This window comes from Talpa europaea (assembly GCF_964194135.1).
Source record: "Talpa europaea genome assembly, chromosome: 4".
Lineage (NCBI taxonomy): Eukaryota > Metazoa > Chordata > Mammalia > Eulipotyphla > Talpidae > Talpa > Talpa europaea.
The window spans coordinates 115794671-115821680 of record NC_140070.1 but is presented as its reverse complement, the minus strand read 5'-3'; the positions used below and the strand labels follow the sequence as shown (position 1 = coordinate 115821680).

General features: G+C 35.8%; 1 protein-coding gene across 3 annotated transcripts in view; it reads left to right on the top strand.

Annotated features, from left to right (window-relative positions):
• The window catches only part of VPS8 (VPS8 subunit of CORVET complex), a gene marked incomplete at its 3' end in the record, with an annotated part of 188721 nt that overhangs the window by 69578 nt on the left and 92133 nt on the right, over positions 1–27010 (top strand). For all 3 annotated transcript variants that reach the window (XM_084231488.1, XM_084231489.1, XM_084231487.1), the window contains 11 exons: positions 3005–3227; positions 6243–6332; positions 8925–8976; positions 10059–10101; positions 12133–12205; positions 12497–12616; positions 17569–17640; positions 22161–22280; positions 23268–23324; positions 25884–25966; positions 26388–26472. In XM_084231488.1, the coding sequence (XP_084087614.1) occupies positions 3005–3227; positions 6243–6332; positions 8925–8976; positions 10059–10101; positions 12133–12205; positions 12497–12616; positions 17569–17640; positions 22161–22280; positions 23268–23324; positions 25884–25966; positions 26388–26472 (1018 nt within the window). The remainder of the gene's footprint in view (positions 1–3004; positions 3228–6242; positions 6333–8924; positions 8977–10058; positions 10102–12132; positions 12206–12496; positions 12617–17568; positions 17641–22160; positions 22281–23267; positions 23325–25883; positions 25967–26387; positions 26473–27010) is intronic.

Below are 27010 nucleotides of genomic sequence, written 5' to 3'. Positions count from 1 at the left end.
CTATTTATATTTAGTGGGGATGTATTTAGTTGGTTCTGGCCATATATTTACAATAGGCTGGTGAGTGTTAGGATTTTTATGCCTCAGCTCCTTTCAGTCTCTGAATTTGTAATTATCTCATAATCAAAGTTGAGTTCTTTACATTTTTGAAATTACAAAATTTATAATGCACAAAGTGAATTTAGTAATTTTGTCTATCAATTTAAAGTTATGAATGATAAACTCCAGATAATATCTTTAATATGAGTATTAACATAAAATAAAATTCTATCAAAAGAAGGCTTCTGATGGCCCTCTATTACTCAAAATAGATTTTCTGTTATTCTTTCTATCTGGAGTCTAAGTAGCAATTTTGAAGTTTTCCCTTCCAGGAAAGAAAGTCAGCTACCTGGAAGTGTATAATGACTAAATGTAGAAAGAAACACAAGAGCTAAAAAAATTTTTTTTTCTCCCTTCTTCCCTGGTGTGCTAATAAATACTCTTCTAGTATAATGTGAACATATCTTAGGATTTTGTTTTATTTTTATTTTCAGGTAGAGATGCAAGTATGAGTTACTGAATTTTGTTTTTCTTGCTTCTTTATTATAGCCTCTGACTGGTTAAGAAAAGTATACAGTTTTACCTTTAATCTGACCAGCATTGCATGCTTCTGTTTGTCACAGGAGTGCCTTGTTTGTCAACTCTTATGCTCTGTTTACTGAATTTTTAGCTCTTTAATTCTCCTTCCTAGAGCTTTTTGTGCTGAACTAAAACATATAATTATCTTCCCTAGCATGTTTTTTAACAACACACTACAGAGCACAAGGGCTAGCAAATATGATATTTTCTTTAAATTCATTAGTGTTTGTTACTCTTTGTCTTTCTTACGGTAAAGCTTCATTAATCTCAGTTTCTTTTGCTTGACTAGTAATTGGTAATCACAAAAATGTGATGGACTATTGATTGAAATGAAGCTAACAAGGAAAATGCTGATAAATATGAAGCAAAGGGGAAAATGATGCAAAAAGTTACATTTGTGGATATAAGAAAAAAATAAATGGATATAGATTTTCCCTCCAGGATATTGCAAATACTGTTGATTAAAAAGTGGCATGTGGTTCTGGTGCCAGTTGTAGCCAGTCCCGTTTATCATCTGTCCCTTTCCAGGACTTCAGAGGAAGCAAGACCCTTCTCCCATTATACTTCTTTCAAAATCTTCCTTGACCTTCTTGTGAAACTTGTCATAAGACCATCTAGCTCTTTCCACAATTGACATGATACACATGTAAAGAGGATAATCTTTTAGTAAGCAATAGATAATAATCCTAACAAGTAAATAGAATTAGCACAGTGTTTTTGTATTAAAAAAAAAAGGGAATGAATGAATCAGTGAATGATACAAGCAAATATATAAATGGAAACAAGGAAAACATTTGATTTTTTTCAGTTATCAAGGAATTAAGAATAATGATGTTATTTAATTTATACTTGTTAAATCATCTGGAAAAGCTGCATAATTGTCTAATGAAACTGGTATGATTACTCATTAGTGGTGGCAGTATAAATTGATACTGTGATGCTTTTTGAAGATAACTTAGTGCTACAGATTGCTTCATCTTTTGACTTACGATAAAATTCTAAAAATGGGATGACTAAGGAATTAAACCTTCAAAATGGGAAATACTCTATATGTGGATGTTTACTATAACTTCACTTATACTAGAAAAATACTGGAAATAAGTGATATATGCAGTACTACCAGCATAGTAAGTAAATTCTGATGTTTCACAGTAGACAAAGTGGTAATAATTTTTAAAAAGTAGGTGGCCACTTAAAATAATATTCATTATATGTCATGTGAAAACAATTCAGAATTATATCTGGGATAAGTAACTAACTCTAAAATTATTTGTTGACTGTTTACAGAAGAAGAATGAAATAGAAGTATTGAGTGTGGTGGCATTTAGATTAATTTAAAATTTTTGTTCCCAACAAAATTGTTTCCAGACATATTTTTTAAAATAATGAACATTTTCTTCTCCTTCTTCCATCAGTAACCAATGCTTAAACCCTTTGGGAATAAGGGGGTAAGAGCTAAATAAAGGAGCAAATTGACTCTGCATTTCAGTTGGGAATATTTAGGTACCAGGAAAGAGGAAAGAATACATTATGAATAGTCCTTTTTGATTTTTTTTTTTAAGGATTTATTTATTTATACTAGCACTGGGCACAGTCAGAAGCATGGGAGGGTGAGAGAGCTCACCAGAGCCAGAGCGGGGAACAGAACAGAACAGTGACGAAATACACTGCTGAGGGGCGCAGCGGGCGCAGCAGGAGAGGTCTGCGCACTATGTGGGACCCTCGCTGGCGGCCGGGGATTGAACCTGCACTGCAGAGGCTGCAGGCAGCTCCACAGCCCAGCGCTCAACCGCTGTGCCACCAGGGGAAGCCCTTGATTTTTTCAAACTTATCTATTTTACCGAGATAACATTGTTTTACACCACTGTATATGCTACACCTCTCCATATATATGTTGCCACACCATGCCTGCCACCTGAGCCCCAGTAACTCTCTACCTACCTCCTCTCCCTCTAGTGGCCTCAGTTCTGCAGTTTTATTTTTAGGGTTTGTTTTGATTTTTTCCCCTACTTCTTCAAGTTCTCTATACTACCTGTTCCCATATTAGGGCTGTCTTTAAGAAGCAGTGTGCTACAGCAGATTCAGCTCAGGATTTAAGCCAGAAGACTAAGTTCAAGTTCTGACTCTGCTACTTGTAAGCTCTGTGACTTTCAACAAATAATTTAACTTATTCAACTTTGCCTCTCTGTTAAAAAAAAAAAGTATTAGGAGAATTAAGATGGCATATAGATAAAGGTTTTTATAATATAAAGCTCTAAGTGAATAGTGTTACTTTTTAAATAGATTTATGAGTTAGTTAAAATCTGAAAAAGATGAGATATACTTAGCCAACTGAATTTAATGAATGCAATGTTCCTAAAAGTATTTTTTCCCTTTTCTGTTATAGGGATCTTTTATTTAGCCAGATGTATGACAAATTAAGTGAGAATTCAGTGGCCAAAGGAGTGTTTTTGGAGTGCCTTGAACCATATATTTTAAGTGACAAATTGGTGGGAATCACACCCCAGGTAATGAAAGACTTGATTGTTCATTTCCAAGATAAGAAGCTAATGGAAAATGTGGAAGCCCTCATTGTACATATGGATATCACTAGTTTAGACATTCAACAGGTGAGTTTATTTATAATCTACTAATTTATGGAATACACATAATTTCTTTATTAATTGTATTTCCCTTAACTCTGCCTGCTGTCAACCCCAATTATTTATTAAGCACTTTTGGTAAGATATAAACTGGTATTTGTCAACACATTTCTTAGGACTGATAAAAGTTAGATTATGAAATCTGGCAAGTCAGGAGTCTTCTGTTTCCTTAACATCCCCCATAGCTAGCTCCTCACATAGAGGTTACATTTGGTACTTGGCCTATAATTGCTTTTTGACTGATTCTTCTTCAATTTGTTTATTCACTACTGCAGTTTTTATCCTGCAAGAGAATTTCAACTGAGTACTTTCGCATAAATAGAATACTTTTACTTTTTTTTATTTATACAAGCACTGGGTACAGTTAGAATCGCTGGAGGGTGAGAGAATTCACCAGAGCCAGAGCGGGAAACAGAACAGGCAGACTGACAATACACTGCTGAGGGGAGCAGCGGGCAGCAGGAGAGGTCTGCGCTCCCTGTGGAACCCTCACCTAGTGGCCGGGGATCGAACCGGTGCTGCAGAAGCTACGGGCAGCTTCGCAACCCAGCGCTTAACCCTGCACCACCCGGGAGGCCCAGAATACTTTTACTTTTAAGAGTATGATGCCATTGTTTTCAAAAAGTTAGTTTATAAGTCCAGGTAATTTTCATAAATTGAATTCTGCAGTGCAGAACATAGTATATGAAGCAAATTAAGGATGTCTTAGCATGATCACCCACCCATTGTTTGATAATGTACTTCCAGTATATCTGAGGTCTGCATAGTTAGTTTTTTGTCTTCTCTTGAGGGGCAGTATGTATTCTGGCCTAAGACATTTCACAATTTAACTCTTTAGTTTCACATTAGACCAAATACAGCGCTTGCTACTCCATCTCACTCTGCCCAGTCGCAACCAGATTTCTTGAAAGCATTATCTAGGTTGCTTTCTCCGTTTTTTTCATATCCTGATGAGTCTTCAACCTTGCTTTCACTAGAGTCAGAAATCACCTCCAAGTCCTCTACATTAAGCAATGTTGTCAAATTTTATTTATTTTTTAAACAGCATTTATTTATTTAAGAAGTATTTATTGTCATCCTCTGGGTGGATACTTCACAGACGAGTTATCTTCTCATAAGGCCTACATTTCGGAGAAAAAAAATTGACATTAAACAGATAAACAAGTAAGCCAGAAATATCAAAAAACAGTTCATGTTAAAAGTCGAACAGGCTTTTTGACTGGGAAAGAGAGGGTAATTTAGATTGACAGCTTTCCTGAAGAAGTCTGAATTCTGAATAACAAATTATTAATGTGAAAATCTTGGAAGAGAAGATTGTTACAGGTAAAAGCAACAGCTAACGCAAAGCAAACACGTGTACCCACACGTAAAAGATACGTGCCTTGGTGTTAAAGTAACAGATAAAAAGGCAAATGGATTTGGAGCTTGGTTGAAAGGGAAAGGTAGGCCTTTCAAGGCAAAGTACAAGTTTTTTCCATTTTATTTGAAGTATTTTGGAAAATCATTAAAAAGTTTTAAGCAAAATCACCCTGGCTTATTTTTGCTATACCAGAATGAGGAAACAAGTGATCTAGTTGGGAGTTGGTCCTGGTCATGGCCTGAGATGGTAGCTTGAGATAGAGAGAGGTGACCTGATTTTGGGTGTTATGGAGAGCATGATGATTTGCTAATGAATTTGTGTGAGGGTGTAGAAGGAAATCATTTGAGGATACTTAGTTTTGGCTTGTTTTGGGTGTTTTGGAGAGCATGATGATTTGCTAATGAATTCGTGTGAGGGTGTAGAAGGAAATCATTTGAGGATACTTAGTTTTGGCTTGAGAAACAGGGTGGACAGTGATTCCTTTGAGAAGATTAGAAGATCAGAGTAGGTCTAAGCTTAGGAGACAAAATAAGGGGTTCTATTTTGCCATTTTGTTCTTAAAAAACTACCAGACATTCAGATAGGACATCAAGTTGGATATATGGATTAAGGGGGTGGTTAGGACTGCAGCTGTGAATGTAAAGATCCGTATGGTTGTGGCACTGACTGAGAGGGAGGATGGTGAGAGGAGAGAAGAGGTCCCAGAACCTGTTGCCATTGCCTGAAATGTCACCCCACTTCCATTTTTCTTTTTACCTCTCTGACTATTCCTTATTCTATTTTGCCAACCTCTGCTATTCTTCAGCGTTTTTCTCTTGTCACTTTGTAGTTTAATATAGCTCTCCTAGGAACAGAATATAGCATACTCTATATTTCAGGTCATCTCTATTCCTTCTAAATATTTTCTCAAATCAGTTTCGCTTCATCCTTAAATACATCGAATTCTACCCACCTCAGCACTTTTATCCTTACTGCTTCTCTCTGTAGAATCCCCAATTTCTTCCAACTAGCTTCCTCGCATACATGCTTGCTTTAGGGTCTAACTTAGATATTGCTCCCTCAGGGATGGCCTTCCAAATATCCCTGAATCAATTTCCTTTATAACACTTGTTATAAATTTGTTATTTGTAAATTAATTATATGTGTAATTGGGTATCTTCCCTGAGTCATAACACACACACCATTTTGTGCTTCTCCCTTCTTTTGGTGAGTATCCAGATGATGGAAGTTCTGTAAGGGTGGACTAGGTCTGGGCTTGTCTTACCTTTCTTTCTCCTGTGCCTACATGAGGGCCTGGGTATAGGTGGTCAGTTAATATTTGTGTAACTGTTGACTAAAGGTAAAATGCATCTGGAAAGGGAAAGAATAAAGAAGAAATAAAATTAGACATTGGAGGATGTTTGAAAGTAGTTATTGTACAGTTAACAGTATTTTGACTCTACAGCCACTCTTAGATTGGCATTGTGTTTGAATACATGAATTTCAATTTTTTTTCAGAGAAGGAATAAGGAAAATTAAGGGAGAGATTTTGATGTCTTGTTCATTATTAAAGTTTTAAGGACAATAATTAGTGATGCTTAATTGGTGACTTATATGGGCAAGGCAACATTTTGTCTTTACAGGTAGTTCTCATGTGTTGGGAAAATCGTTTATATGATGCTATGATCTATGTCTACAACAGAGGCATGAATGAATTTATTAGTCCAATGGAGGTAAGATTCTTCCTAACCTTGGCTCATATTTAATATTATCTAGTAAAGTTTTTCCCCCTATTCTTCATTTGATTTGAAAAGGTTTTTATTTTCACCCAATTACTTTAAAATTTCTTGCAAATTTATTAGACTTGCATCCATTTTAATTTGGGACTTTAGCTTGCTTTAATTTCATGCCTTCTGCTATTGCTTTATTATTTTTTAATCTGTATAAGTAGGCATGTAAATCCCAGAGAACAATAGATAAAATTAAAGATAGTATTTTTAAGTTTTTTCCTAAGAATTTCTAATATAATAGTCTTTCCAAAAGAAATTCATTATATGTACTAAATTGTACATAGTCAATGTACTACTGAGTAATGCTATTTGTAGATGTTTTCTACTGGGGAGGTTCTGAAAATGGTGAGAGGTCATTTTTGTTAATTACTGGTTTGTTGCTTCTCCAGGTCAAAAATTTGTAACCTTCATTATAGTTTGTTATTCTCCTTCCCATTAGAATATTAAAAAAGCATTTCAACTTCTTTCAAAAAGAACCAAATCCATCTTGTTATTTGTCTTAAAATTGAGGACAGGACAGTGGGTATAGATAGTGCATTGCTGCGCACTTCTTTATTATAGTAACTGATAAACTAGCTCAGAAGAGCAGGGCATCTGCTGAAGGCATCCAGTTAACTGTTTTTGCATATTGGCCAGCCAAAACTACTGATATGTCCAGGATGTGAGGGTGAGCTGGCTGCGACATCTGTCACGCCATTGATCACCAGGGTCGATTCAGCTGATCTGGCTGAGTAGGTGGGTGTCCCCTTCCCCCTTCACTGCTCCATGAGCTTCCCTGCTCACTCAATTTCAGAGAATGGCCATCCCAGAATAGAGATGAACCCTTCTTTGGTCAAGGGTATACTAGTAGCTGCGCTCCCCTGCTAGAACCTCCAAACAAACTCTCAAGGTCCAAAACTATTGATATGTTCAGTAGTTTTAAATCAGTGACCATTCCATGATATTGCAGGCTTCTTTAAACATACCTAGCTTGGGGGTGATAATTCATCTAATTCATTACTCTTTCAGTCTTGGTTGTACATCTCTTCTTTGGGTCAGTTTCCAAAATCAGTGTCATAGTTCTTTTCCCCTAGTTTTGATCTCATTTGTCTGTGTGTCAAATAAGTTTTCTTTACACTTGAATACCTCTCACATGCCTCCTCATTGAGTTCTATTATGTCCCTGAGAAAGAGCTGTGAGCTGCTTTCTCAGTGAGATCTTTTATTCCCTGCACGCAGAACTGTTCTCTGTCCCAGGACTACAGCACAATTAGGAAGAATTAATGCAATTTCTGGTTTCTATCAAAAAATCTCTGAAAACAGATTCTATTTGATGTATTTTGTTATTATTGCTTTTGAAGTTTTGTGTCAATTTTTTATTCCTTCAAATCCATTAATACCATTTATGATGGTACATTTCAGATGGAAATGTATTGGACTATTGAGGTTGCCTTATTTTGTGTTAAAAGTAGTTTTCAAGTTTAATGGTTTTCAGCAGCGGTGTAATACTTGTTATTAAATAGCCATTTGGAGATTTTAGCAGTGGGAGGTTAGATGCATCCTGTGGTTCCTCTTTTGTAATTCTCTGCCTATAAGGGAATCACTTTGCAGTGCTTAAAAGTTTACATATTTCAGTACTAAAAGAGATCTAAATTAAAAGGAGGTGTGTCAACTTTTGCAGTTTTCTAGAATGAAAGACAGTATTGTCACATTTGAGATTACTGCTATAGAATCTGAAACATTTCCTTACTTCTAGTTTTGATCATTTCTGAGGTAGAAGTAGTTTGTGCTAAGTGCTGGGAGGAAAAATTTTTCCTCTATTTAGATCCCCAATGGTGGTGGGGGTTGGGGGTAGTACTGCAAATTAACTGACAATAGATTAGCACAAAAGATAAGGTTGATTCATCGGTGTACTAGAACATTCAGTAATCAGTAATAAACTGAATAGCTAGTGTAAATGCTAAATTGTTACTGTGGGGCTGTAGGGGCAGGTTAGAACATCTATGGGAAACTATGAAATGTTTTATTAGACTTCTGGACAGCGGTATTTGTATATCCCAGTGCTAACAGTCAGTTTTCCTCTAAATAGGAGACTCCCTCTGAAGAAGGCAAATGTAATTCTGCCATTAATTTTATTGTATTTTCAGAGATTCTGCTTAAATAGCCTTTTTGTGGCTGCTGATTGTTCAGATGTTTTCAGTTGAAAAGTAATCTTCATTCCTATTCTGGTGGGCTGTTAGTCCCTTCACTTGCTTGCAATTTTTCAAAGAATAAAGCTCCTTTAGGAACTTAAGGGTATTAGAAATTATTTCCACAAAGATATTCATCTAACTAGTATTTATTAAATAGCTTTTTTTTCAGTGAAGAATATGACAACAATGATTGTTTAGCAGTGATCCTTCCAAAACAGTTCATAGTCACATTAAGAATGTTTATATTAATCTCAAAAGCAAATGACTAATAATTCAGAGAAAGGTGATTAATAAGAATTAATAAGAATTATCTTTTAAAAAATTCTTTATTTTAAATAACGGTAATTCTTTTCCTATTATAACAGAAACTTTTCAGAGTCATTGCTCCTCCTCTGAATGCAGGAAAAACACTAACAGGTATACATTTTCTAAGCTGTAATTTTATTCTCTTTTTCACATTTTAAGATATTATTTAAGTATCATAAAATTCACCAATTTTATGTGTACAGGATGAATTTGATAATCGTATATAATACAAATATATAATGCGTATTATACCCACCCCCATAGTCAACCTCTAGAAGGAACTATGTATCTCCTTCACCTAAGAAATTTCCTCTTGCCTCTTTATACTCTCCCCTTTTCCCCACAGTCCCACCTCCAAGCAATCACTAATCTATTTTCTGTTGCTAAGTTTCGTGTAAATGGAATTATACAGTGTTTAATCTTTGGTGTTTTCTTTCTTTCTCTTAGTCTAATGTTTTTGAGATTCATTCATGTTGTTGCAAGTATTAATATTCTATAACATTTACTGCTGAATGGTATTCCATGGGTCTAACATACTATCATTTGTTTATTTACTTATCAGTTGATGGACTTTTGAGTCCTTCCAATTTTGAACTATTATTAAAAGTGCTGCTACAGTTGTGAACAAGTTTTGTTCTGTTTTTAATTACACTTTTTTATTTGTGAGGAAACTGTAGATTCATTTGCAGTGGTTAGAAATCACACAAAGATCTGTATACCCTTTACCTATTTTCCCCAATGATAGTACCTTGCAAACTAAAACACCATATCAAAATGAGATATTCACATTGATAGTCAAGATTATATCTGTACAGTACATTTTCGTCCCCACAAGTGTCCTTCATGTTGCTTTTCATCCCCATCGTGGCCCCTAGCTATGAATAATTGTGGACATATGTGTTCATTTCTTTTGTACCAAAACCTAAGAATGGGTAGACTGTGTGGTCAATATAGGTTTTACTTTCTAAGGTACTCTGTATGTTTTTTCAAAATGTTTGTAGCATTTTCCATTCCCATCAGCAAAATATGAGCGCTCTAGTTGCTCCATAGACTTGCAAGCACTTGGTACTGTTATCTTTGAGAATATGCTTACCTTACTTTAAATGCCAAGTTTTATTTTCCATATCCACATAAAGATTATATTTCTGGAAATATTTTGAGAGAAAATTGCTGAAGATACTTTTCTATTTTAGATGAACAAGTTATTATGGGCAACAAACTCCTTGTATATATTAGGTAAGAAATTATTCATTTATCTATGTGTATACTTTCATAACCACCCCCCCCCCCGATATTCTTGAGATACTGTCATGTCTTATTTATGTAGTACTTTTCATTTTTCTTTTATGCATAGAATGGTTCACAATTATGGGTGATTTTGTCCCTGCCTTCCCCCTTCTATCCCCCTCACTCCCCATGTCCAGAGATATTGTTTCTTGTCACCACTGAGGCTGGGGGAAAGGATGACCCTGGGCAGCATTCTACAATACAAGGATAGTCTTCACAACAAAAAAATTATTCCAGAATTTCAGTAGGGCTCACATTGAAAAAGCCTGATGTAAAGTATTTTACTACTGACTACTCTGTGGGATATTTGGTGTATCTGGTTTCTATACAAGGACAAGAGATTTGTCCAAATCATGAAAAAGTTAGTGACAGAGGTAAAGCTGAAGTGTTTTATCCGCTCACTCCTGGAGAAGAGTTCTTTTCTAAGTGTCTAAACAGCCTCAGAATTGTGTCCAGAGATAACTTTTAGATAAGTAACTGGCTAGCAGACTACAGGCAGGACCTGCCAGAACATAGTTTTAGCACCAGTCTCGCATCAGTTACATTTGAGAACTATTTTATATTTCTGGCATTTCTTTAGTGTAGAGGAGAATATACAGTATTTACCCAGTACTTTATCATCTGTACCTTAAAGTTTTTACAGTAGGCTGGTATCCAGCTTTCTCTAACATTCAAAATTGATGACTAGTTCAAAGAGGTTTTAAATTTACCCCCCCACACTCCCCCCAAAAATGGCACATTCAGGAGACATTTTTATAATTCAGCCCACAAGGCAAGTCATTGGTTGAAAGGAAGGTTTGATTTGGAGGTAAAACTGTACAGTTAGTTTCTCATCATATTCTAACTCTCCCCAAAGGCTCATCCTATACCAGACATTTCCCAGACAATAAGGCTCATCCGATACTAGACATTTCCCAGACATTTATTGGCCTAGCTCATTCCCCATTTTAATCACCATCTTAAGTGCCACTGGTTTAAAAGTCTCTGAGAAACAATAGGCTTTTACTAGGTAGCTCGTGGTGCAGTACTCCCCCATTATCTGTGAGGGGATAAGATCTTCTGTGGTTGCCTGAAACCACAGATAGTAGTGAACCCTATGTATGCTATATTTTTTCCTTTACATATGTATCTATAGTAAAGTTTAATTTATAAATTAGGCTGAGTAAGAAATTAAAAAAGAATAATAATTGCAATATAAAAGTTAGATGAATATTATATATCTCTCTCAATACATCATATGTAATATTTTCAGAACACAGTTGACCTCAGCTAAGTGAAACTGTGGAGAGTGAAATTGTGGATAAAGTGGGACTACTTATAATACACTGGTGCCATTAGGTTCTTTCTAGATGCTGGGTTTGAGACTTCTAGATAGTGTGTCCTCATTTGTTCTTGTCCCTGGGATGCAACTTGAGTTTTTCTTTGAAAAAGGAGAAGGAATGGAAGTTCTTACTCAGTCACAGTTGTTACCTCACAACCATCCCTGTTGTCCATGTTTCTGCACTGGATATCATCTTTTTTTTTTTTTTTTTCTTTTTCTTTTTTTCTTTTCTTTTTTTTTAAGATTTATTTATTTATTTATACAAGCATTGGGTATAGTCAGAAGCGCAGGAGGGTGAGAGAATTCACCAGAGCCAGAGCGGGGAGCAGAGCAGGCAGAAGGACCGAAGTACACTGCTGAGGGGAGCAGCGGGCGGCAGGAGAGGTCTGCGCGCCATGTGGGACCCTCCTCCGGTGGCCGGGGAGCAGCTGGGGATCGAACAGGAGCTGTAGAAGCTGCTGGCAGCTTCGCAATCCAGCCCTCAACTGCTGCGCCACTGGGGAGGCCCTGGATATCATCTTGATCTGGGTTTGAACTTGTCCTAACCATCAAAAGCTAAGTGTTTAAAAATGAAACCCAGGCTCTTAGGTTTGAGTGACATGTTACTTTAAGTTATCTCATTACAAGTGATCATGTCTGTTCTCTGTATTTTCTTGTAGCTGTTGTCTTGCAGGCCGTGCCTATCCCATTGGTGACATTCCTGAAGATCTTGTCCCCTTGGTTAAAAACCAGGTTGGTGCTGTTTTCAGTGTTTTTACTGTCTATACCTCTTGTTAAGATGCACTAAAGATAAATTGTAATTGAGGGTTGCACATGAGTCAAGAGCTATCTCCTTCGGCAGGCAGTCACCTCCACACCATCAAGGAAGTCAGTAATTATAGCTGAGAGAGAGTCTAAGAGAGAATTTATAACACAATAGCAGTTTTAATTGAATTCTGCCTTTATTTTATGAAAATGGGAATCATTGCTTCAGCAGGATACATTGTAAGGTGAGAAAATAATCAACTCTTTTTCAACTGGCAGGTTTTTGAATTTCTAATTCGCCTGCATTCAGCAGAAGCTTCCCCTGAGGAAGAAATCTATCCTTATGTTCGGACTTTGCTACATTTTGACACAAGAGAATTTCTAAATGTATTGGCACTGGTAAGAGAATATTATTTTAAGGTGTTTTAAAAGAAGCCAGGGTGATAATTTTTTTTAATAAAAAGACAAAGACTAATCCTTACTAAGCAAGTACAATTTTTTTGCCTTAGCAAGTAGTCAGGGCTGCAAATGTTTAATTTTGCTGTGCCACTCAAAATTTTCTAATTCTTTGTGTCCTTTCCTTCCTTCCCTATATTCTTCTTTCCACTCTTTCCCTCCCCCTCTCTGTCTTTCTGATACCTCCTTATCGGGAAGTTAAAGAAAGCAAGGCTGGATGTGGTACATTTTTTTATTTCATAGATTATATTAGTTTGATATATTACATATGGAAGAGAACTGTGAGGACATTTAGTAATGATAGTGAAAATGGCTGGTGTTATGGAACCCAAAGCTTCCTGCTAAAAAAAATCCTTATACACATTTAATTAAAGACAGATTTGAGCAAGCCAGATTCTCTATGAAAATGCCCCACAGGAATAATAATATAAAACATGGCATACCTTCCCAATTAAATAGTATTATAGTTATTTTTTAAAAAGCTTCTGGTAACATGAATAGTACTTATATTGCAGTGTTTAGTGAAGCAGCAGGCTTGCACATTATAAAACACAAATATTACATATGCAAAATATTTGGAGAAAAGGAGAGAAAGGAAATATACCTAAATATTTATAGTGATTAGTTCTGTATGATGGGGCAAATTTCTCTAATTGTACATACAGTACTTTTATAAGTTGAATAATGGTATAAACTGTTAAATAAAAAGAAGTGCCCCTGAGAAGGCTGAAATTTCAGTTATATTATGCTTTGAATTAATTTGAAAATCTGACTTCATAAGTGGTAACTTTAAATGCATAGGAAGATGAGAAAAGAAACTTAGAATTGGAAGTCAGAGTTGCCTTAGGAGACCTTAGCCATCCAGCAGAGAACATAAAGATACTTAGTGTCTAGCTTGTAGAATTAAAGAAACAGAGAGTGGTATAGCTGGGGATTAAGAAATGTAGTATGGACCTCCCCAGTGGTGCAGTGGTTGAGTGCTGGGTTGCAAAGCTGCCTGCAGCTGGTTTGATACCCGGCAGTGGGGTGAGGGCCCCACATGGTGCACAGACCTCTCCTGTGGCCCCACATGGTGTGCAGACCTCTCCTGCTGCCCGCTGTTCCCCTCAGCAGTGTACTTTGTCAGTCTGCCTGTTTTGTTCCCCACTCTGGCTCTGGTGAATTCTGTCACCCTCCCGCGCTTCTGACTGTACCCACTGCTTGTATGAATAAATAAATAAATCTTAAAAAAAAAAAAAAGAAGTGTAGTAGGGAACAATAAAGAATTTGACCTAATTTTCTTTTTTTTTAAAAGGGCTGTGGTAACACTGAGAATTATTTGGAATATGTTGATATCTTTTGAATTATGGTATTGGGGTTGAGGGTAGGATTGCTGTACAATCTCTCTTTTATTTGAGTGCCTCATGCATACTATTCTACCAGGGAGTGCACCCTTGGCTGACCAGGACCCTGCCATTGATAATAAGTAATTGCAGCACAGTGATTTACATGTACTGAAGCAACTCATAGGTGAGGAATCCAAAGAAGGATTAGGGAAGGTTTTTTTGAAATGAAGTCCATACCGAGTCATAAAGGATGAATAGAATTTAGGCAGGTGAAGGGGAGGGGAAAATATTCTAAACAGGACAGATTGTAGAAAGACCTGGAAAAAAGGCCACACAATGTGTGTCCAAGTAATTGAAAAAATAAAATGCCACAAAGCTGCCTCCTTGTATGTAAGGAAACATGCAAAGAGAGAAATCCAAAGAAGTAGGTGGAGACTGAGTCTTGTTATCCATGGTATGTAGTTTGTACTTTATACCAGAGTTGTAGATAACCATTGAAGCTTTTTAGTAGAGGAATAGCATGATTTGTAGTTTAGAAACATTCCCTCTAGTTTTGTGACAAATTGATTGAAAAAAAGTTGGGGGCAAGAAGATCTGATGTCAGATTTTTATAGCAATTTAGAGACAAGATAATGGTGGCTTAATTAGGGCAGTGAAAATGAGGATACTAAGATGTGAAAGAACATGAAAGATATCCCAGGAGGCAAATTCCCCTTAAATTTAGGGCTTTTTGTACAGGTAGATGTGATGAAAAATCCAGTTACATATGATGGAAAATGTTTGGCCTTTGGCATGTACAAAATAAAAATAGTTTTACATTTTTAAAGGTTATAAAAACAAAAGAGCAGTATGCCATAGACACTGCATGTAATGCACAAAGCCTAAACTGTCACCTCTCTGGCCTTTTTTTTTTTAAGATTTATTTATTTATACAAGAACTGGGGTACAGTTCAGAGGCGCGGGAGGGTGAGGGAATTCACCAGAGACAGAGCAGGGAGCAGAACAGGCAGACTGACTGAAGACACTGCTGAGGGAGCAGCGGGCGCTACAGGAGAGGTCTGCCACACCATGTGGGTTTCTCCCTGGCCAGTCGGGAATCAATCCTGCGCTGCAGAGGCTGCAGACAGCTCCACAGCCCTGCACTCAACCCGCTGCGCCTCCGGGGAGGCCCCTCTCTGGCCTTTTACATAGAATATTTGTTGACCTCTGGATTGGCCTCTATCAAGAGCTAGCTGTCATATACTGAAATCTCATAATAATTAAAAGGAAAAGTCTTTTTTTGATTGAGGTAACTGGTTTACAATATGTATATGATTTAGGGGAAGATGTTCACACCTCCTGAGAGATATGTCCCCACACCACACCCATCACCAAAGCACCCATAGTCCTTTACCACAGACTATTAGACCCTCTTCCCTTTTGTCTTCCCCCCTTCTATTCCTCTCCCTCTATTAGCCTCAATTCCTCTGCCATATTTCTAGGGTTTGTTTTGGTTTAGTTTTGTCAGTTCCTTTGTTTTGTTTCTCTATATTCCACACATAAATGAAATCATCCAGTATTTGTCTTTGTCCTTCTGATTTATTTCACTTACCATAATCCCCTCCAGTCCATCCATGTTGTCACAAATGACAAAGGTTTGTCTTTTTCATAGCTGAGTATATACCACATCTACTTAATCCATGATAATTTATAAGGGACTACAGAAATAATTTTTTTATAATTGAATTAAAAGAGGACTTTTTGAGTTTTAGGTTTACCTTTGTGATCCACAAATTATGTTCTTTTCCATTAGGACATCTTGCCTATTATTTCTCTAACAAGTATATAATTAGAAACATCTTTGTGGAATGATAGTGTTTTTATCAATGTTATGTCATATTGGCCGCAGCTGTTAACTACAGCCATAATATGTCATTTGGTGTATCATAATATTCATTCTAAAGTATGTATCACCACTTAATTATGTTTATAGGAGAAGTAACCTTTCAATATCTGTTTCAAAGCAATGAGTACGTGTTTCCAAAAGGAAAATGGATAAGGAAATTATTTTATACTAGCTGTCAGTGCTATAGTTTTTAAATACATATGTTGATTCTTTGTTTTTGTGTTTTGGTTGAATAGCAGTTGCATTAGTAGATAGTGCCTGCAGAGTGACTTCTCACTTTGGGAGGTTGGAGGGTGAGGGTATGTGTTTGTGTGAGTATGTACACATTTGTTCTCATAAGCCTGAAGATAGAACTGAGAAACTTTCTAGTTTATCTTTCTGTCATCAGGTATGGTCATATATAACTCATTCAAATATCAGCAAACCTATTTGAGCCCTCTAGATTGAGTACCTTCAGTGTCCTTGGAAACTCATTTCAGCATGTCTCCATTGCTGTCAGCAAAGCAATCTAGTTGAAGAAAAAGTTTTTAAAAAGAAATTATTTTATTTTTCTTGGTAAATAATTGACTAGACAATTCAATAGTCATTTGTTCATGCACTTACCATGCGCCAGATAGAAGGAAGAAAAGGGCATGCTAATAAGAGAACAGCATGAGCTGTTATACTTGGGGGAAGTTGGGGAAATTCAGGGACCATTTAAAGAACAGCAAGTATTTGCTTTGAATACAACTGTGATGTAATCTTGAAAATTGATGGTTGTGAAATGTACCCCCAATTTCCCCCCCTTTTTTTAAAGCTGTTGGGACAATATGTAGTCCATTCTCTTATTTCAGGACAGTAAGTAATACATTATTTCTATGTAGATTTAAATATTTCTCAGTGACAAACATAGGAAAGACCTTTAAATTTTTCATCATTGTTATTCAATAAATATTTTTATTTCAAATTCTTGACAGTGAGTACAGTTTTACTGCCTTCAATTCCTTCATATAGGTATTTCTGAATCTGGTGCTGTCACTTACTTGATGCATGTGCTCTTCAAAATATATTTGGCTGTATTTGAGCAGGCACATAAGGTGAAAAGTACTGCATGTGGCAGTGTTTCGAAAATAGGATACTTTTTCCTTGTAAGTAGGCTTGAGGATTTTAACATTGTGACAGTTTTACCTTAATAATTTTTTTAAATAGCTATCTTAGAACATCATTTTTTCTTAGTTGTCATGGAAATCATGAAAATTATCACTGTTCATGATAGTTAATAAACTATATTTCAGTTTTCATTTCCAAATAATTTAGACTGAATGCTGGCTGAGCATATAACATGCATTTCATCCTCCAACAAGCCTTTACTCACAAATTGCCTCTTGCCATTAGTGTTCTTTGTTTTTCACTGCCTATAAACTTAGGCTTTCTTTCTTAAGTCACTTTTTGGTCTTATGATAACCACTGTATTTTTGTACTTTTATCTACATTAGTGTCTCAGAATACCTTTTTTTCCTGTACAAAATTAAATGCTGTGTCTCTCTGAACTCACTAAAAATAACGTTATTAAAAGTGTAAGGAAAAACCTGATGATGAGTGGGTATCTTATTTGAGAATGTTCTTGACTGCTGACAGGAATTTAATATCTTGTTTCCTTCTAAAATTTGCAAATAGTAATTATTTCTAAAATTTCTCTATTTTAGACTTTTGAAGATTTTAAAAATGACAAGCAAGCTGTGGAATATCAACAACGGATTGTGGATATTTTGTTGAAAGTAAGTATTCAAAGGAATACATGTCTTTGTATTAATGTTTATAGTAAGGAAACTGGATTGTTTTTATTGAATACTTTAAAATAAGCTTGTTTAATGAAGCAGTATGTTACCAGCATATTTTCAAATTATACTACACATTTTTGTCTTCAAAAACTGAAATCACTAATCACTCTTTCAAAAAAGAATTTAAATTTGTAAAAAAAAAATCTATAAAATATCACTGTTAGACTGGGTAATAGGATACAGAATATGACTCTTGAGAAATGCATATTGTAATTTCTATATTTCTATGATGATATACAATAATAGAAACTAACTTCTGAGTGCTTTGAGAAAATAACTAATGTGAAGAATCTCCTTCACATTGTGTTGCTAAGGTAATACCATGGCTTTACCATGGTACTGAAATGATGGGTGACACTTCAGGATGATTTGAGGCACACAGAGATGATCATCTGAATGTAACTCTAATAAGATCATTCCAAAGCTATTTTGAGTTTCATGCTTTTGCAAATGTATGGATGCAGAGACAGATTCTTTTACTTTCCATCTGCATAGCTCATACTCAGCCAGTTTCTTCTTGTGGAGAAAGCTTCAGAGTTTTGTACTTTTCATTTTGGTTGTGAAATGAAGATTTTTTTTCCCTCTTAATGATTCCTAGGTTATTTTGGACAAGAGGTCAGAATTAAAATGTTTCTTAGTAGTACTTATCATTAATACATTACATTGATAATAGTTCTTTAAAATTTTGAAAGCACTTTTATAGCAATTAGCTCACTTGAACTATTTATATATTGACTTTGTATGATACTTAGTGATAAATGTCAGAGTAGAATTCTAAGCTCCCAGTTAATGCTAGTATGATCCAGGTAGCTAATAAGGAAATTTTTCACCTAGATTTCCAAAATACCTTCCTAAATGGTCTTTATGTACAATCTTGTCCACCTTTAAAGTTGGGGTCTTTCCTTCTCTGCACCTAGTGTTCTATGATTTCCCATTGGATTGGTTAGAATTATGTTCTGCTCTGAGGTCAAGTTCTAAATTTGTTTAATTATGATGGGTATTTATTTTTCTCATATAAGTCTTAAGGTAGACAACTTGATATAGTAGAGTGACTTCAAAAACTTGTAAATGATACAGAGTCTTTCTGCCTTAACTGCTGATATTCTTAATGCATGGATTTATCTGTTGGTCCAAAAGGAGCTGCTCAAGCTCCAGCCATCACCTTTGCTTTCTGGTTGCCTGAATGCAGAAAGAGATGAAGAGAGTGTTCCCTCCCCTTAAGAAAATTTCTTAATTTTACTTATTTCATGTTGATTTGAACTTAGATATATGGCCATGTAGCTGCAAAGAAAGACCAAGAAATGTACTCTGTATTGTGGTGACCCTGTTTTTAGCTAAAAATGAGAAGATGTTTCTAAGTTAGGAGGGAAGAACAGATGTTGGAACACATATACTAGTTATCTCCATACCCATCTAAACTATGTCACATGACATTCAAGGTCATTCTGTATTTTCTTTCTTTTTTTATATTATTTTTTTAATTTTTTACATTATTGTTCATTTTCAAACAGTATTTGCTTCCCCCATCCCCTCAGGTGTAGTCCCCATAGAGTTTCCTTCACCGATGCACCCATGCACCATCACCTCAGTCTCCTGTGCTCCTCCCTCCCTCTGATGCCTCTCCCACCTCCTCCCCTGTAGTATGTCTCTGATTTGTAATTGTCCATTTTTGCTTTGTTGTGTAATGTACTGTTATTTTTTTTTTTACACTGATGTCTTATTTGGTTCCCCTATATTCCTGCTATAAGTGAAACCATCCGATATTTTTCTTTTTCCTTCTGGCTTATTTCACTGAGCATAATTCCTTCTAGTTCTATCCACATTGCTGTGAATGGCATGAGTTTATCTTTTTTGACTGCTGAATAATATTCCATTGTGTATATATGCCATATTTTCTTGACCCAGTCATCTATTTTTGGGCATTTGGGTTGTTTCCAGGTTTTGCCTGTTGTAAATAGTGCTGCAATATACATAGGTGTACAGGTGTTCTTTTGAATCACTGTTTTTGTGTCCTTTGGGTAGATCCCTAGTAGTGGAATTGCCGGGTCATACGGTAGCTCCATTTTTAGTAGACTGAGGAACCTCTAGACACTACAAGACATACATTGCAATAACATCTTTAAAGACTCATCACCCAAAGCAAAGAAAGTCAAGGAAAAGATAAACACCTGGGATTACATCAAACTGAAAAGCTTCTGCACAGCAAGAGATATTAACCAAAACAGAGAGATACCCCACTGATGGGAAAAAATCTTTGCACTCTAGTCAACTGATAAGGGACTGATCAAAAAGATATACAAAGAACTCACATGACTCCACAAAAACAAAATAAACAATCCAGTCAAGAAATGGGCAGAAGAACTTAAAAGACATTTCTCCAAAGAGGAAATGCAAATGGCCAACAGTTATATGAAAAAATGTTCAACATCCCTTATAATCAGGGAAATGCAAATTAAAACCACACTGAGATACCACCTTACACCAGAGAGAATGGCACATATCAAAAAAACAAGCAACAACAAAAGTTGGTGAGGATGTGGTGAAAAAGGAACTCTCCTACATTGCTGGTGGGAGTGCAAATTGGCCCAACACTAAGCTTCTGTATTTTCTAGTTCCTGACTACTTCTCTATAACTGCCCCCTCTCCTCTGCAATTACCTTTTCACACTACCCACCTCCAGCCACACCTACATACTGTAGATTTATTATGAACACCACTACCATATTAAATTATTGGAATTCACAGAACTTTCTGTGTCATTTCTATGGCTTATATTCTTTTCCTGAGTTTTCTTTCAGTCCATCATGCCTTTTTCTTCCTTATCTCCCCTTGGCAAATAACTAACCATTTCTAAAATGTAACTTGAATATCATTCATGAGAAACTCTTTTAGAATCTTCTTCCACACTTGTAGTGTGACTAATTACCCCTTCTCTGTGTTTATACAACATTTTATGCTTTAATGAGCATACTGTATGGTAATTGTTTATATATATATTTTCCTACCTGAATTTGAGCTTCCTATAGGTTGAGATTGAAGATTCTTTGTTTTTTCATTGTTTTAACATGCCTAGAGCATGTCTAGCATGATACCTGCGATCTAGTAAATGCTCAGGAAATATCTGCAAGTCGATTGAATTGAAATTTGATTTTAAAACCATACTAGCTTGGAAGAATTATCCAAATGAAAGGAAAAAATTACTTAACTATGTGAATTGTTTAACTATTATTGCTGGTGAATTGCTACTCTTATATGTTGTTTTGATGGTATTTACCCTGGGTCAATGAAGAACAAACTTTTGAGATTTTTTCTGGTGATAGTGTTGTACTGATTTGTTAAATATACTTTTGAAGAGAAGTTACAACAGATATCACAGAAATACAAAGAATCCTAAGAGACGATTACAGACATCTTCATGCCAATAAATTTGATAATCTAGAAGATATAGATTCTTAGACTCATGCAACCTTCTAATACTGAATCAAGGAGAAATAGAAAACCTGAGCAGATCATTATGCCTTTTGTATAAGATTTGTTTACCTACTTTCTTGTTCATAATACCCTTGAAGAAGAGATCTACCATAGTATCTTATGCATAGGTAAGAACTCACTGACATCAGAAGAATGGTTATGATTTGATATCTGTATGTGGTTCTAAAAGAGCAAAAGACCTGTTGTATAAAGTCATCTGTTCAAGAAACTGCTTGTAGACAAGGTAGAAGCCATTTGCTTCACTGATCCATGGAATCTTTCTGGAATATCTTCACTCTCAAGTTATCTTACTTTTATTTATTTTTTTAAAGATTCATTTATTTATTTATATATGCATATAAGAACTGGGGTACAGGCCAGAGATGCAGGGGGTGAGAGGATTCACCGGAGACAGAGTGGGGAGCAGAACAGGCAGACTAACTGAAATACACTGCTGAGGGGAGCAGCCGGTGAGTCAGGAGAGGTCTGCTGTGCCATGTGGGTCACCTCCATGTCTGGCTGGGGAATCGAACTCATGCTTCAGCGGTTGCGCACAGCTTCATAGGTTGTCTTAACCCATTGCGCCACCAGGGAGGCCCCTATCTTACTTTTAAACCCCAAAGCAACTTCCTTTTTTCTATGTTGGTGGGCAGATTTTTAGTAGGTATACTCTAATTTAAATTTGATACTCAAAATTTTAAGACTCTTAGAAGGAAACATGATTGATATTTCTTTGAAATCATCCTCTCTGACAATTCAGTTCTCCAAGTTGTACCTAGAAATATTTTAAAAATTGCTAAAATGTTTTCCTTTCAGAGTATGCAAGTAGTTGTGCTTCTTCAAATGATACTGAGCTCACTGTTGTACAATCAACGAAAGAATCTTTTTATGAGTCTTCATAATGAGGCTTTCCTCCCTTCTTATTATGTATTTTTGTATGTCAAACCAGATGGTGTCTTGAATAAATTGTTTCTCTTGCTCATCAGGTTATGGTGGAGAATTCAGATTTTACTCCCTCACAAGTAGGATGTCTCTTTACTTTCCTTGCCCGGCAGCTTGCAAAGCCTGACAATACCTTGTTTGTAAACAGAACCCTTTTTGATCAGGTAAGTGATGAATTGTTTAACAATGAGAACAAAAATTGTTTTTATTCTGTTTATATCCATAGAAAAGTTCGTTGAATTACACTGTTTCATAATGTAACAGCCTACTGGACCAGTGTCTTTTTTTTTTTTAGAGGGATTTTTTTTTTATTATGCATACAAGAACTATGCATACAAGAACCGGGGTGTAGGCCAGAGGTGCAGAGGGTGAGAGGATTCCCCAGAGACAGAGCAGGGAGCAGAACAGACAGATCTACTAAAATATACTGCTGAGGGGAGCAGCAGGGAGACAGGAGAGGTCTGCTGCGTCATGTGGGTCAGCTCCCTAGGGGATCGAACTCATGCCACAGTGCCTGGAGATAGCTTGATAGCATTGAGACTTTAACCCCTGTGCCACCAGGGCAGCCCTGGACAAGTGTCTTTTCCATGTTTTAACATGGATCTAAATTAATTGCTTTAATTTTTTCAGTGATGTGTCTGGGTAGTATGATTTTGTCTAGTAACTTGGTATCATGGGAGTCTGATTTGTGGTGACTGATTTGAAGAGATTCTTTTCTCTCCATTATTCTGTTGCTGTAAATTGCCTAGAGTTCTCTGCTCAAAAATTTTCCAATTTAAGTATCACCTATCTCCACACCCTCGCCAACATTTGTTGTTGCTATTTTTATAATATGTGCCATTCTCTCTGGTGTAAGGTAGTATCTCATTGTGGTTTTGATTTGCATTTCCCTGATTGCAAGTGATGTTGAACGTTTTTTCATATACCTGTTGGCCATTTGCATTTCTTCTTTGGAGAAGTGTCTTTTTAGCTCTTCTGCCCATTTTTTAACTGGATCGTTTTCTTTGTTTTTGTTGAGTCACGTGAGCTCTTTGTGATCAGTAGAAAGGGTAGTAATTGTTGTATTCATTGTGATCAGTAGAAAGGGTAGTAATTGACAGTGTAATGGCATACATGCTGGTATCCAATTAAAAAACTTATTCTTTGACTAGGTTCTTGAATTCCTCTGCAGTCCTGACGACGACTCCAGACACTCTGAAAGGCAGCAGGTATGCACTATTAGACCTCTCTTTGCCAAAGAATTGGAAAGAAGACATAGTAAACCAGAAAAAGAACCCCTTGTGCTGGACCTCAGGAGACACAGGGGAAAATGACTTGTGCCCAACATTAATTCTAAGCTAGATAGCAGTAACCAGAAAATAGTGTGGTTGGTCAGTAGTAGTAGCACATATATAAGGAACTTTTATCAAACTGAGTTCCTGGGCAGACTGGACCTGTCTTGCATTCAGCCTGACATTAAAGAGAATACTTCATTCTTCTTCATTTTGTAGCAACATTATATACTGCTTTCCACAAGTGTCATTAATCTGATAACCATCCATAGTTGCTTTGGCCCTGAACTGGAAAGATTGCAGAATCCTGAATATTGGGACACTCAACTTTTGGAAGTGCCCCATATTCCCTCTGTGTTAGACTAACCATTTCTGGAGACTGGAATCCAGCAATTCCTCCAATATTCACGATGAGATAGGAATTATTTGATTATTGCTTCTTTCTACTTTTTCGCCACTTTCTTGAGGGTCTTTTTCAGAAGTGGGAGTCTTAAAGAGCTTGCCCACTATAATTAGGAGCATTAAGTGAGTCACACTGTCAGAGAAGTAAGCTACAAAAGGAAGTACTCCGAGGGTGAGATTCAGTTAAAGAATATTGGATAGTAACAGTGACCCCTTTCTCTGTAGAGCTGTGGCCAAGTGACTTCTGCAGACTATTTTAGCAAAGAGAATAGCTGCTAAAGTGTTGGTTTTTCTCTTAAATTATATTGAGTACAAATAGTCATGAATACCCCTCAGTTTGCCCCTATTTCTCTGTTGTCAGGAAAGTGGCTCATGATATGCATGGTATTGATATGTAAAATGATAAAAAACATTTCATATAAATAACTAAAATAAGCAGAAATTAAAACAATCTAAAAGCCAAACCTTGAAAAGAGGTCATGGTATACTCATATTCTGTCACTGGAAGTCCCCTTTAATTTTTGTCTGTTTTTTTTCCCTCCTATTTTAGAAATAAAAAAAAACTGATCAAGTAAGTTGCTCAAGGTCACAACTAAGATTAAAATACAATTCTTTCCCCTCTGATCCAATGGGATTCCCATGTATATTTTGTTACATGTCAATTTTTTTACATGACATATCTTTACCTTGAAAGTAATCAATTTCCTGTGTTAGAAAAATACTTTGTTAAATGGTTTCTTAGAATTCTGAGAAGGGTCAGGTTATTCTGGACCTTGAACTTAAAGGGAGATCCTTTCCATACTGCTCTAAGGACTCCATAACTACTCTCACAGTTTTTGAAGTTTACTTCCAATATCTTAATCACCCTTTTTTCAGTCAGTTGATTAGTATGGTAAAAATTAATCATATGAATCCTGGTGGGTTTTTCACTGTGGTAAAATATGTATGCCATGAAACTGAGAATTTTAACCATTTTAAGATGTGCAATTCAATGACATAATGTATATTCTCACTATTGCACAACTGTCACTACCATTCACCTCCAGAATGTTTTTATCTTTCCAAACTGAAACTCTGTACCCATTAAGTATTAATCCCCAATATCCCTCCTCTAATCCCTGACAACTATCATTCAACTTTTTTGCCTCTATAAGTTTGACTACTTTAAGATTCTCATATAAATGGAATCATTATAGTATTTGTCCTTTTGTGATGGACTTTTTTGACTTACCCTAATGTTTTTATTTGTAAATGCTTTCTCAGCTAAACATAATGTTTGTGGCATTTGTCAGAATATCATTCCTTTTTAAGGCTGAAAATATTCCGTTATGTAGATATAGCATATTTTATCTCTTCATCCATTGGTGGACATTTGAGTTGTTTTCAGTCTTTGACCCTTGTGCATAATGCTGCTATGAAACCTCAATGTCTAATTAGAAAAATTAACATGTAAACATGGGTGCTACATGTGGACCACAGATTTTGAAGAGCCATGACATAAAAACAGCAGATAAAAGTATGCTTTTTGAAAAAATATATAGTTTATCCTCAACATTGTAGGGGTTAGGGATGCCAACCCCTACACAATCAAAATCTGCGTATAATCTGTTAGCCCAAAAGTCTTCCTGATAACAAAAACAATTGACTAGCACATATTTTCTATATTATATGTATTAAATACTGTATTCTGAGGATAAAGTAAGTTAGGAAAAAGAAAATGTCATTAAGAAACTCATAAGAGAAAATACATTTTACAGTATTGTACTATTTTTATTGCAACTGTAAGTCTACATCATCTATTTAGAAGAAAACTGGCATATAAGTGACCATGTACTTCAAATCCATGTTATTCATGGGCTCACTGTATACAGACACATTTTTGCTAAATAGGGGGTCATTTCAATATTATAACTGTTTGCAAATAGTGTGGCATACCTTCCATGTTTGAAAAACAGAGCCATATATCTTTTTCTAAGATGTAAAAGCATCAAGACAGAAGAAAAAATATTATGGTTTGTATGGCTGAGTAGACTCATAAAGTGCTAGTAAATAAAAGTTGTTTCCAAAGTGTTATTACTCACTTTAAATGCTCAGGTTCTTTTAGAATTGCTGCAAGCTGGAGGCATAGTTCAATTTGAAGAGAATCGACTCATCCGTATGGCAGAAAAAGCAGAGTTGTAAGTTGATTTGAAGTCATATTTTAGTTCCTATAGGACTATTAAGTTGCATTTCTCTAAGCCTAATTTATTGATATATTATGCAGATTAAAAAAAAACCTAAGTGTGAAAGTTTTTGCCTTTCAAGTCTAGATTTTAGTAAAATTTGTGGTAATTGACAGTGAATTTGAAGTTTTTGTATACTTATTTTAATATAAAAATGAAATAACAGTCTTCTAGTGTTTTAAAATTTTCATGGCATTTCATAAAAGAATGACAGATACTCATCTCCCTTAAATTTTATAATTCCATCTAACAGTGTAATTCACATCTACTGTATTCATTTTTTAAAAGACCTCTATGCTGAACAAACTTCTTGAAGCAATAAGCTAATAACTACCTGCCCACTTAGTACACTGAATGTTTTCCTTTAATGTTCTAGCTATCAAATTTGTGAATTTATGTATGAACGAGAACACCAATATGACAAAATTATTGATTGCTATTTGCGTGACCCACTAAGAGAGGTGAGTTAAGATACTGTTTTGCCCTTTTCTTATTCAATTTCCCCCCTCCTTTTTCAGTAGAAATAACAATTCAGCAGGTATAACTATTCAGTGGAAATATTTGGATATATGTTTGTTGATTCAAGGTTTTCTTCATTTTTTCAGGTTTTTTAATTGAGTACCTGCCATTAACCAAGTACACATTGATAAGTAAAGCAGGTATTAGTTTCTGCAGTTTTAGAACCTATAGGTTAGTAATGGAATCTGATAATAAGGAAGCCAAATAGATAACTTCAAATTAAAATGAGCACCAGAGAAGAGAAACTGGGTGCAATTTTAAGGGATAAATAGGGAACTGACTTATGCAGAATGGCCAAGGAAGGAATGTGAGAAGTGACATGTAAACTATGTTTGAGAATTTAAGAAGTCAAACATAAAGTCAGTGGATAATTGTTCCAGGATAAGGAACAGTTTATGCAAAGTCCCTGAGGTGGGGAGAAAAGTTTTGACATCTTCAAGGAACTGAATAGAGTTGGTATAGATAAAGTGAAGATGAGTA